This window comes from Macaca fascicularis, chromosome 10 (genome assembly GCF_037993035.2).
Source record: "Macaca fascicularis isolate 582-1 chromosome 10, T2T-MFA8v1.1".
Taxonomy (NCBI): domain Eukaryota; kingdom Metazoa; phylum Chordata; class Mammalia; order Primates; family Cercopithecidae; genus Macaca; species Macaca fascicularis.
In genome coordinates this window covers 87,404,683-87,416,509 of record NC_088384.1, presented here as the reverse complement: position 1 = coordinate 87,416,509, position 11,827 = coordinate 87,404,683, and the positions used below count along the sequence as shown (strand labels likewise).

The window sequence follows — 11,827 nt, the reverse complement described above, 5'->3', positions numbered from 1 at the left end:
ACACAGTCAAATTCAGAATACTCTAATACTGTAAAGATGATGATAAGTCACTAACATATTGAGTATAAAACAAAAGACAAACCTATTAAAAAATAATAAGTTACAATAACCTGATAGGGGATATACACAATATAAAAAGTAAATTGTGACATCAGAAACATAAATTATCAGGAGAGAGAGAATAAAAATGTAGAATCGTATTTTACAACCAAAGTTAAGTGATTATCAGCTTTAAACAGCCAGTTATAACAATGTATGTTTTGTGTAACACTTATAGTAATCACAAAGGAAAAACTGACAGTAGATACACAAAGGATAAGAAGAAAGGAATCAAAGCATTCTAATGTAGAAAATAATCTAATCACAAAGGAAGATAGCAAAAGAGGAAGAAAGGAACAAAGGATGTATAAAATAACCAGAAAGGAATGAACAAAACGGCAAAAGTAAGTCCTTGCCTATCAATAATTACTTTGAATGTAAATGGATTCAGTTTGTCAACTGAAAGACATAGAGTGGCTAAATTGATTTTTTTAAATGACTCGACTATATTTTGCCTACAAGAGACTCATTTCACTTTTAAGGAAACACATAGGCTGAAAGTTAAGGGATGGAAACAGAAGTTCCATGGAAAAACAAACCAGAAAAGAGCAGGAACAGCTTTTCCTACCACACAAAAAAATAGATTTTAAGTAAAAAATCACAAAGTGAGACAAAGAAGGTCATTGTATAATACTAAAGGGATCAATTAATTGAGAGATCAGCATGTCCCTCACCTCAAATATTTATTATTTATTTGTGATGAGGTCATTTAAAAATCTTTCTTTTAGCTCTTTACATTATTATTAACTATAGATACTGGAGTACTATTCAGTCTTTAAAAAACAGAAAATTCTGCTATTTGCAATAATATGAATGAACCTAGAAGACATTATGTGAAGTGAAATAAAGCAGGCGCAGACAAGCAAATACTGTATGATCTCACTTAGATGTGGAATCTAAAAAAGTTGAACTCATAGACGTAGAGATTAATATGGTTGTTACAAGAGCCTCGAGGGAGGGTGGATGGGGAAAGGGGAGACATTGGTTCTTGGGTACAAACTTTCAGTTAGATATGAGGAATAACTTCTGGTGTTCTATGGGGATAGCATGGTGACTATAGTTAAAAATAATTATTTACTTCTTTTTTTACAATTTAAGTTCTGGGGTACATGTGCAGAACATGCAGGTTTGTTACGTAGGTACACATGTGCGTCACATAGGTATACACGTGCTTATTTCTTATCCAATTGTTTATAAGTCTTTTCAAGTTTGCTTGCTTGCTTGGTTGATTCATTAATTCAAATTTGTTTCACACAAAATGCCAACTGGCTCTAATTTGTCTTTGTTTCTTAATGGGAAGAAAGACCCACCCAGGCATGAGCACTGCTGGCAAGTCTCCCACACTTACATAGAGTATCAAGCTCAGATAAGTGATACATGTTGTCCTTCTGCCTGCCTGACCTCGGTTATCTCCCATCCCTTTTAGTTCACTGCACACAACCCTGATCCATTTCCAAAACTAATAAAGGCGGGCTACTGCTCTGCTACAATGATCTCTGTTCAGTCACCTGCAACACAGCCTTTCATTCTGTTGGAACATGTCAGTCATGAAGCCCTGTTTAATGACCATTGCCATCCTTATGATCCTGGCTCAAAAGACTCCAGGTAACTCAGGCCTCTCTCAAAGGTTCTGGGGTCTTGTGTGTGGTACTGGTATCTTGGTGACCTCTGCAGTGACTCCTACTCACATATGGTGGGCAACACCTAAAGCCTTTTCCGGTCTCAGATGGGTCACAGATGTTACTCCCAAGGTTAATTCCATGTAAAGATCTCTCCTGGTTCTGCTTTGCCAAGACAAATTTAAGAGGTTGTTGTTCTTGACATAGTGGACAGTCTAAGCATGGAACATTTTAGGTAGTGCTGTCATTGGGGTGGGGGCTTAATTCATGAGTTAGGTGAGAGACTGTGTGCAAGTTGAGGAGCCGTAGGAGGAGTATAGCAGTTTGGAGTTGGATAGGGAGTTGAGGTGGGGAGGTTGTAAGACCTTAGATATAGGGTAATATCCAAAAAGTGAGTGGGGATGAGCATGGGGTGAATAATTGTATTTATAGGTTGGGCTGAACAGATGTTTTGGTGTAGTGTAGAGAGGAGATGGTATTTTTTCTTGAATGGAGCTGGGGGTAGAGTTGGTGCAAGTGGGAGATGGGGTATAGAGAGATTTGTAGTTGGGCTGTGTTTTAGATTGATGCTGTGAATTGGGGTTGGGTGGCTTGGATAGTGTTATGTTTGTATGTTTTGCAACTGGGCTTTGGGTGGTTATTAGAAGAGATACGGCTTGAGTTGTGGTTAGTGTTTGCCTAAAGTGGGTATCTTATTCAGTTGTGGGTATGTGAGGTTTATCTGGGCAGGGATTGATTTAGCCTGGGTTTGGGGGTGATTAAGCTTGAGTAAGACAGTTGGATTCATCACAGCATGGCTATGGCTATTGAAATAAGGAGAATATTGACTCTTTCTCAGATATATGGTTTGCAAATATTTTCTCCCATTCTGTAGGTTGTGTCTTCATTTTGTAGACTGTTTCCTTTGCTGTTTAGAAACTTTTTAGATTGCTGCAATCCACTTGTTTATTTTTGCTTTTGTTGCCTGTGCTTTTGGTGTCATATTCAGAAAATCCTTCCCAAGGCCAATGTCAAGAAGTTTTTCTGTATGTTTTCTTCTAAGAGTTTTATGGTCTTAGATTTAAATCTTTAATCCATTTTGAATTTGTTTCTGTGTATGGTGTAAGATAAATATCCAATTTTATTATTTTGCATGTAGGTATCTAGTTTTCCCAATACATTTATTGAAGACACTATACTCTCATGAATATGTCCTAGAAATCTACTGTACAACACAGTTCCTATAGTTAACAGTACTGTGATGGACATTTCAAAAATTATTAAGGGAGTGGATTTTAGTTAAGGGTTCTAAAATAAGATTTGATATATAAAAAATAATAAATAAGATGGTGGGAGAAAACTTTTAGGGGTGGATAGGTTTATGGCATAGATTGTGATGATGGTTTTGTGGGTGTAATGTATGCTTATCTCCAAACTCATCAAAATGTATAAATTAAATATGTATAGCTTTTTGTGTGCCAATCATACTTCAACAAAGTGGTTTAAATAAAGAAAAGGGGAGAATAAACATTGGATAAAAAATGTCCAGTATTATTTTCAAATTCTGAAGAAAGTTTTTTAAGTGTGATTTTCAAGGGCACTGAAGAACAACCGATGTGACTGTGGATGGCTAGGATAGAGGAAATCAGGAGACTGGAATGTTCAGAAGTGCCTCCTGTCAAATCTTGGCATATATAGAGAGATATGGCAGCAGTTTCAGTTCTTCTATAGAAAACCAAGATTGTTCTTCCTTTCTTGACAGTGAGTTCAGATTCATCTGATCTAGAGGTTTCTCCTACTCTTCCCCTTTTTTCTCCCTCTGTTTTTCTTCTTCCTTTCCTCCTTTCTTTTCCCGTATTCCTTCTATTTCACATTCTCCTCCTTATTTCTCAGCTTCTGTTATCCCCTTGTTCAAGAGACACTTGTTCTCATGCTCAGTAAAGCTCAGTTCTCATTTCTAATGGTGGTAGAAACCACAGGTGGGTTTGCAAGAAGCAACAACAACAAAAACAAAGACAGCACTCTATGCTTCAAGAGTTGTACATAGTGTAGCTTCCTTAATAATTATTGAGTAATTTTACTTGGCAGAATTTAGGAGCAGGAACAGTTCTGGACAACCTCTTCTATTAGGGCAATCCAAACAAATTTTTCCTTTCATCCTCCCAAATGTATGCATATGAAATTAAACTGTTTGAAAGCCAAGATCTTGTCTTTTAAATCTACACATTTCTAATGTTGAGCTGAGTGTGTTGAATAGAGTAGGCTTTAGCAAATTCTTATTGAATGAATGAATATGTAATGAATCATGGCTAATAAACGTATATGAGTAGAAAGAACCTTAGAAATTAGATGGGAGAGGATCATGTTTGGTTGCACAGCAGGCAGAGAAATAATATATCACATTGATTCTGGCTCGGAATGGAATTTTTAAAAAGGTCCAGAGCATATCTTTTGTTTTTTGACTTAAGATATTTTAACTTGCTTTTGAAACACTTCCAGTGGGGAAACATGAGCTGGGCAATGTCTATAGCTGAATGTGAGAAGGCCAGGCAGAATTGTGGCTTTTGCTGCGAACAGGAGCCCATTAGTATTTTCCGGGGAACTCTTGCAAAGCACCCTTGCTCTGGCATCTCCTTAGATATACTGAATCAGAAATTCTAGAGACTTGGTATGAATATACTTAAAAATTTCCCAGGTTATTATGAAGTATGACATCTTATTAACTTCCTTTTTCACAAACACAGTGGAGACTTTCTGATTTGGTGCGAACTCTCCCATTCTCATTTTCTGACATGGAGAGACTAGGTCCAGAGAGTTAAAATATAGCATTGTGCAGAGGGCCAGAGACTATGCTGACATGCAAAAGTTGGTCCTCTGTGACTTCAGTTGGAAGATGGAGAGATTATTAAAGTTGACATTAATTTGATGTGGGTGTCAAAATTTGTGACGATGCAGGGCGATCTAAGGTTAGAAAAGTAGGAGTAGGAAACTGTAACTATGACAAAAATCTTTATTTTTATTTTAAAAATTTATTTGTTGAGTCACTGTAGGCAGAATCCTCTTGGGCTGGCCTTGACCCACTTTCCATGTGGAGAGAATGAGGAAAAGGCAGTTTGCCCATTGCTTATTCTTGGTATCTATGTTTCTATCCATCCCTCCAGTGACTGCAGACAGGAGCTCTTGGGTCTCCAACTGCCCTCCAGTGTGTTTGGTAGAAAGGAAAAGTCCTAGAGGTCAGGTGTTAGCCAGAATAGTGTGGATGTCACTTGGGGGAGGCCCTCTGCAGATCTTCTTCTCCCATAAGTATAATGGTGCTGAGAGAGAGAGAGCATGCAGGTCCCATGATAAGGGTGAAGATTAAGGTGGGAAACACAGTGATGTCATCGTGCTGGACCATGGATGAATCAGCATCATTTTCAACCTCCTTCCTCTGGTTGACCAGCAGGCTGGTTGGTGTTGGAGCAGTTGAGATCCCTCTCTGGATTCCTAGGGCAGTTTATACACACACCAGTACCCAAATGTTATGGGATATCTGCCATGGAGGCATTTCCCTCTTCTTTATTTCTCTTCCCATTCTCCAACTTCACCTAAAATTGGGCATTTTACTTTCTCTAATCTAAAAATTAGCAAAGTATTCATTTTTTTCCCTGCAAGAAATATTATACTTGTTTTGTCCCATTTTCATTAATGTTAATAGTGAATAAATTTGATTAATTGGAGACCTCTATCTACTTAGCACTGAGTCCATGGCCTGACACGGAGTGAGTGTTCATAAATGGGTGTGGAATGAGGGCGCAGGGGGATGGTTGAAAAGGTCCTTGAATGTGTGTAGACATGATGAAGGATGATGCCATCTTCTCCTGGAAACCCTATCACAGAGAGGCAATGTGACACAGAGAGAAAAGAGCATGGGCTTGATGTCATGTAGACCAGAAATTGAATACTGGTTTGATCAAGTATAAGCTATGAGAATGCAGACAAAACAAAGCATCTCTTTGAGCCTCAGTGTCTTCATCAAAGAGTGAAGATAACAGCAGGTTTTTATGAGGTTCAGTGAGCTATCATTTGTAAAATGCCTGTACGTGGTTGATGCTGGACCATACCACAGTACATGGTAGCGATTGTTAATATTTCTTTCTAATTGCTCCTTTGTCTGTAGAACATTAAATAGGTAAGTAATACTATTGATGACTAATATTTGTATAATGCTGATTAAGTGTCAGGAACTTTGTCACTGGGGTATTTTCAGGCAAAGAGCTTAAGTTCACTCATGTACACACCTGGATTAGCAATATGTGGAAAGTGCATGGTGGAGGTTTGTACAGTGAGCACACATGCTCAATTTATGTGAGAATGTGGATCTGTGAATAAAGTGGGCTGTATACATGGGTCTGTGTATATGCTAGTATGCTGCCCGTGTATGCACAGTACCTGTTTCTGTAAGGCCAATGTACAAAGAGAGACAAGTGTAGTACTTGTTTGCGCCTATGTTTCAGAGGATAAAGGCATGCATGCACACTGGCTTAAATATTTGTGTGCTATCTCAGAGTAGATCCTGGCTGCCTCTGATTAGCTGTGTGTGAGGGGCACAGATCTCTGCAGGCACTTGGGGACATATGTGCTCGCAGTGGCATTCTTTGAAACTTCATACTCTCAGGAGAAGACTTTCATATCAACAACACCATCTAATATTCAATTACTTGTTATGTGCCAGATGCTTTTCTGAAAATACTATATACACTAACCTAGTCATTACTAAAACCTTAGGAACTTGGCTCTATTATTTTGCTCATTGTGAAGATGATGCAACGGAGGACTGGAGAGCTGAAGTAACTTGCTTGAAGAGGGAGAGATGGTAAATGGCAGAGTCCAGATTTGAATTTAGGTAGTTTTGATTCCAGATCTTGTACCCTTAATATTCTTAGGGCGTGTTCCTTTAAATCATGCTTTGTCAACCTATTGTCACTGCTGCATGGAAACTAAACATGGCTATGTCTTTCCCAGGTGGCCTGTTCAGATCCCACAATGGCAAGAGCCGAGAGCCTTGGAATCCATGTGAGCTTTACCAAGGCATGTGCAGAAACACCTGCAGAAAATATGAAATCCAATACTTAACCTGCCCAAATGATCAAAAGTGCTGCCTGAAACTTTCTGTGAAAATAACCAGTTCTAAGAATGTGAAGGAGAATTACGACTCTAACTCCAACTTGTCAGTTGCAAACAGTTCAAGCTACTCTCACATTTGAATATCACCAACGTCACCTCCTCTGTAGTAACTTCTCCTCCATTCTGGAATGCTTTCCCTATAAAAAATGCATTCCTTCTTGTGTGTGTGTCTTTCGTCTGTGGGTAGTCATCATTGGTCTGGAGAGAGTAAGCTGAGAGTTGGGAAGCTATGGAGTATAGGAATGGGCACTGGCTAATAAAGCCAGTAAGACAGTGGCGTCACTCAATACAGGTATGCCGAGAAAGGAGAAGGTCACATTTCTGTTCTGTTTTGACACCATTCTGGTGGCTGCAGAGGGAAGATGACAACTGTATTGAGTCTGGATGCTCCTGTGAACATATGGAGGGATCAAGTCCTCCAAGTAAACCTTGTAGGCTGAGGATAGAGACAATTGAGCTGCGTTTGATATCCAGAGAACTAACCTGGTATGTTTGCCATAATGATGAGTCCCCAGGAAGAACCAGAACAAGACAGAGGGATGAAAGTGAGTATAGAGATTTGTTGGACAAACTAGGGTAAAATTTTCTAAGTGGAAAGTGGAATAAACAGCCTTGTCACTGGGCATTCTTCCTGCTTTGAGGCTGGAGGACCATTTCTGGATGTGGGACAGAGGTTAGTGGTTATGGTGCTGGAAAGGGATTTTGCACAGAGGCCGGACACTGTGCTTGATGTCCATTCATTCTTGAGAATTGAGGAATATTGTCCCCCAAGTTCAAACTTAGTTTACAACTAGTACTTGAAATGCTAAGACATTTTCATTGTGTTATATATACTCCTCTTTTATGGCCAGTGTCTCATTTCTCCCTCTGTTTGGATCCAGATTTCTAGAGCTAGTGTTCCCAACTAAGTTCTCCAAGTTCTAGAGTCCCAATTTTACCTCAACTAAGAGAAATCTGGTTTTTGTGCCATCACTCCACTGAAATGGCCTTGCATTTGGTTGCCAGTGCCTCTCTTATTGAAAATGTAAGCATTCTTTACGTTTTACCATCTGCTTTGCCTTTAGCTAGTGTTTTACAACATTTCTCAATCCTTTGAAACCCCCTCTTTTTTTTGCCTTGGCTTCTGGTCTCTGGGTGTTCTTTCTTAGTCATTTTTGGAGTTTCTTCTTCTGCCATCTGCCCTGTAATATTTCTTTGACATTTTCACTACTTTCTCTCTCTATGTTTTTTTTTCATATATACTTTGCTGGCATTTGCTCACTGTTTCTTAGATCAATGACAATCCCAGCCCAAACCAATGGATCCAAGGCCGTGCACTAAATGACCAGTTTATATGTGTGACTTTTAATTTGCATGAAGCTTAAAAGCCCGGTGTGAAACTTTAATGTTCATATATTAAAGATTTTCATTGACATTTAGAGATGTTTGTTAGCAGAGGGTGGGGTTTTGACAGAAGCCAGGTTTCAAGAAGGAATGCATAAGTTTGCTGGCCTAAGTAGCATGACAAGGAAACAAATTTTACAGGAGGCTGAGGCATGAGAATCACTTGAACTTGGGAGGCGGAGTTTACAGTGAGCTGAGATGGTGCCACTGCACTCCAACCTGGGTGATGGAGTGAGACTCTGTCTCAAAAAACAAAAAAAGAAAAGAAAAAAAATTTTTTAATTTGGAAGAAAGTATTGGCTTTGGGTTCAGTAGCATAGTTGAGATATAATGTTTCTAGACTTTCTCCTTTGGAAGTATTTGGAGAAGAAAAGTTGTTGTGAATTTCAGGTTTAAGGTGCAGATTGCCATTTCCCTGGCTCCACTTGTATTTGAGAAAGAACACGAATATGAAGTCAGCAGGATTTGTCTCGTTCTCTGACTTACATATTGAATTACATGTTTGTTCTATTCTCTTGGATTACTCGGCCATTTCAGGCTCAAAATGTCCCAAAAAGTAACTCCAAATCTGTTTACCCAGCTTTTCTGTCATCATCCCATCCTCGGTAATTCACACCCACAGCTTGTCTTGTTGCTTAATTCACAAACTAGGGAATCATTCTTGTTTCTCTAATCTATCTCAGGTCACCACATCCAAATCATTAAAATGTGTTTTTAGTTTCAATTCTCAAATTGATCTCAGTTTACTGATGAAATCAACATTTGCATAATTAAAAGTAGAAGATTCGCTATACTTAAATCGAAAAAATTCAACTAATTAAGAAATACTTACAGTTTTATTCCCTCAAAGGTACATTTTTATTCTTTTAGGGATCTTCATGTTGTTCTTCTCAACAAGTAATTGTGATTTTCTTTGTTTAAAAATGTATATTTGTCCATATTTATTTTGATTGTTACTAGTGCTCCCATCAAATATCATCTTTGAAGTTTGCTATTTTATAAGGTCCACCTTCTCCCCAGCATAGCATCAGCTTCTCTTATTTATTCTCCTCAAGTTTCACTTTCAGCAGTGCTCATCAAGACAAATTTTAGGGATTTTTGGGGTGTGTTAAGTTATAAAATAAAGCTTGTAATTTTATTAGGCAATGAGTGAAGTGGTTCCCAGCCCCTGGCTGATGGATGTTCTCTTTTCTTCCTGAAAAGCAGTTCTAATAAATGGCACACTTGTTTAAAACTTTTGAGTCTGGTCATTCTTGTGAAACAATTTGGCATTGTTTGTAAGATCCTAGGAAGAATGGAGGTGGAATATAGGATGTGGGCTGAATTCGCACATGGCTGTACTTTCAGATTTTTTTCCATATCTACTGCCCAAAGACACCATTGCTCCACACTTGAGCTCAGAAATGCTTTGTATTTTCTGGTAGAGACTATCGGATGAGTCTGACTATATTTTTTGCCTGTCTGTTAACCCTTACCATGTGTACCTGAGAAAAATCAGATTACTCTTTTAGGTTAGACCCCACAGAGTGGGGTCCTCAGCTGAATGGCCAAGAAGAAATTCCATCTCTGTTTAGCTTATATTAAACTACTGTGGTATCACTCGATATAATTTGGAATTGGTGACCAGAAATTACCCCCAAACTAGTGGTTTGTTTTCCTGCTTTTTCCTGAGGGCAGGATGTCCCAAAATATCTAAGAGAAAAGTCTGGGAATTTCCCATTTTGGCCAGAAAGCAGTCATGGTATTTGTGGAAAGAAGAGGCTTACAAAAGAAATCAAAATTCTAACTTTTCTCATTCACAGAAAGACCTATAAGAGACTAAAAAGCATCATCAATGAAACTCAAAGGCAAAAAAAAAAAAAAAAAGTAACTCTCAGAAGCCCTTTCAGATACATGTAAAAAATCCACTGGGAAAAAGACAAAAAAATTTAGAAAAACAGTTGTATTTATTTTCAAACTTAAAAATCAACCAAATACCAGTTTCTATGTGCCTCTAGATTTTCTACAGAGATTCCTGAAACTCTGTTAAATTGCCTGCATATAAGATTAAGCCCTCAAAGCATTTACACTAAAATTTCTTATGTTTGGAAGAATATACCCTAGAAAAAAATGATAAATAGAAACTATTCCATTTAGATTAAATACACTAAAGACCTTTCACCAGATTTACTCTATTTTATGGAAATTAACTTTCCTGCTGTCCAAACATAATAGATAAAAATAGAGAACTGTTTCCTCAGAGTATGTTTTAAATTAGCAAGGTCAAGGGGGTACAGAAATTTATTGTATTTTAATTAATTAATTAATTAATTTATTTATTTTTGAGACAGAGTCTCGCTCTGTCGCCCAGGCTGGAGCGCAGCGGCCGGATCTCAGCTCACTGCAAGCTCCGCCTCCCGGGTTTACGCCATTCTCCTGCCTCAGCCTCCCGAGTAGCTGGGACTACAGGCGCCCGCCACCACGCCCGTCTAGTTTTTTGTATTTTTTTTAGTAGAGACGGGGTTTCACCGTTTTAGCCAAGATGATCTCGATCTCCTGACCTCGTGATCCGCCCGTCTCGGCCTCCCAAAGTGCTGGGATTACAGGCTTGAGCCACCGCGCCCGGCCTGTATTTTAATTTAATTAAATTAATTAATTAATTTTTATTTCCATCTTTCCTTTTATTCTTTTGTGCTGTTGCTCTTCCAGATTCCTGGATTACAGCAGTCCTCACTGATTTTACTTTTCTTTACATTGTTAAAGTCTTTATGATTGTATTTTATTTTATTTTAAAAAATTATTTATTATTTATTTTGTTTTTAAGATAAATTTTCTGGGTACACAGTAGGTGTATATATTTATGGGATACACGAGAGGTTTTGATACAGGCATGCAATGCGTAATAATCATATCATGGAGAATGGGGTATCTATCCCCTTAGGCATTAACCCTTTGTGTTATAAACAATCCAATTCATTCTTTTAGTTGTTTTAAAATGTACAATTAGGTTATTATTAACTATAGTTACTCTGTTGTGCTATCAAATAGTAGGTTTTATTAATTCTTTCTTTTTTTTTTGTACCCATTAACCATTCCCACATACCCCTACATCCCCACTGCCTTTCCCACCCTCTGGTAACCATCATTCTACTCTCTATGTCCAGAAATTCAATTGTTTTGAGTTTTAGATACCACAAATCAGTGAGAACATGTGATGTTTGTCTTTCTGTGCTGGCTTATTTCACTTAACATAATGACTTCCTGTTCCATCGACACTGTTGCAAATGACAGCATCTTATTCTTTTTAATGACCGAAAAGTACTCCATTGTGTATATGTACCATGTTTTCTTTATCCATTCATCTGTTGATGGATACTTAGGTTGCTTTCAAATCTTAGCTATTGTGAACAGTGCTGCAACAAACATGGTAGTGCAGATACCTCTTCAATATACTGATTTCCTTTCTTTTGGGGGTGTACCCAGCAGTGGGATTGCTGGATTCTATAATACCTCTATTTTTAGTGTTTTGAGGAACCTCCAAACTGTTCTCCACAGTGGTCATACTAATTTAAATTCCCACCAACAGTGTATGAGGGCTCCTT

At 38.1% G+C, this 11,827-nt stretch overlaps 1 protein-coding gene across 1 annotated transcript; it reads left to right on the top strand.

The window, feature by feature from the left end:
• The first annotated feature begins 1,637 nt into the window (after nt 1-1,637).
• On the top strand, nt 1,638-7,597 carry DEFB116 (defensin beta 116). The gene is made up of 2 exons (XM_045364467.2): nt 1,638-1,704; nt 6,702-7,597. Exons 1-2 carry the CDS (start codon nt 1,638-1,640, stop codon nt 6,941-6,943), a joined length of 309 nt encoding a protein of 102 aa, XP_045220402.2. The 3' UTR covers nt 6,944-7,597.
• The last annotated feature ends 4,230 nt before the right edge of the window (nt 7,598-11,827 follow it).

What these genes read in the sequence shown, in the direction of transcription:
- DEFB116 (XM_045364467.2), top strand. Translation starts at nt 1,638, where the DNA reads ATGTCAGTCATGAAGCCCTGTTTAATGACCATTGCCATCCTTATGATC. An exon ending in CCTGGCTCAAAAGACTCCAG is followed by an intron (nt 1,705 to 6,701) that starts GTAACTCAGGCC and finishes TGTCTTTCCCAG; the next exon opens with GTGGCCTGTTCAGATCCCAC.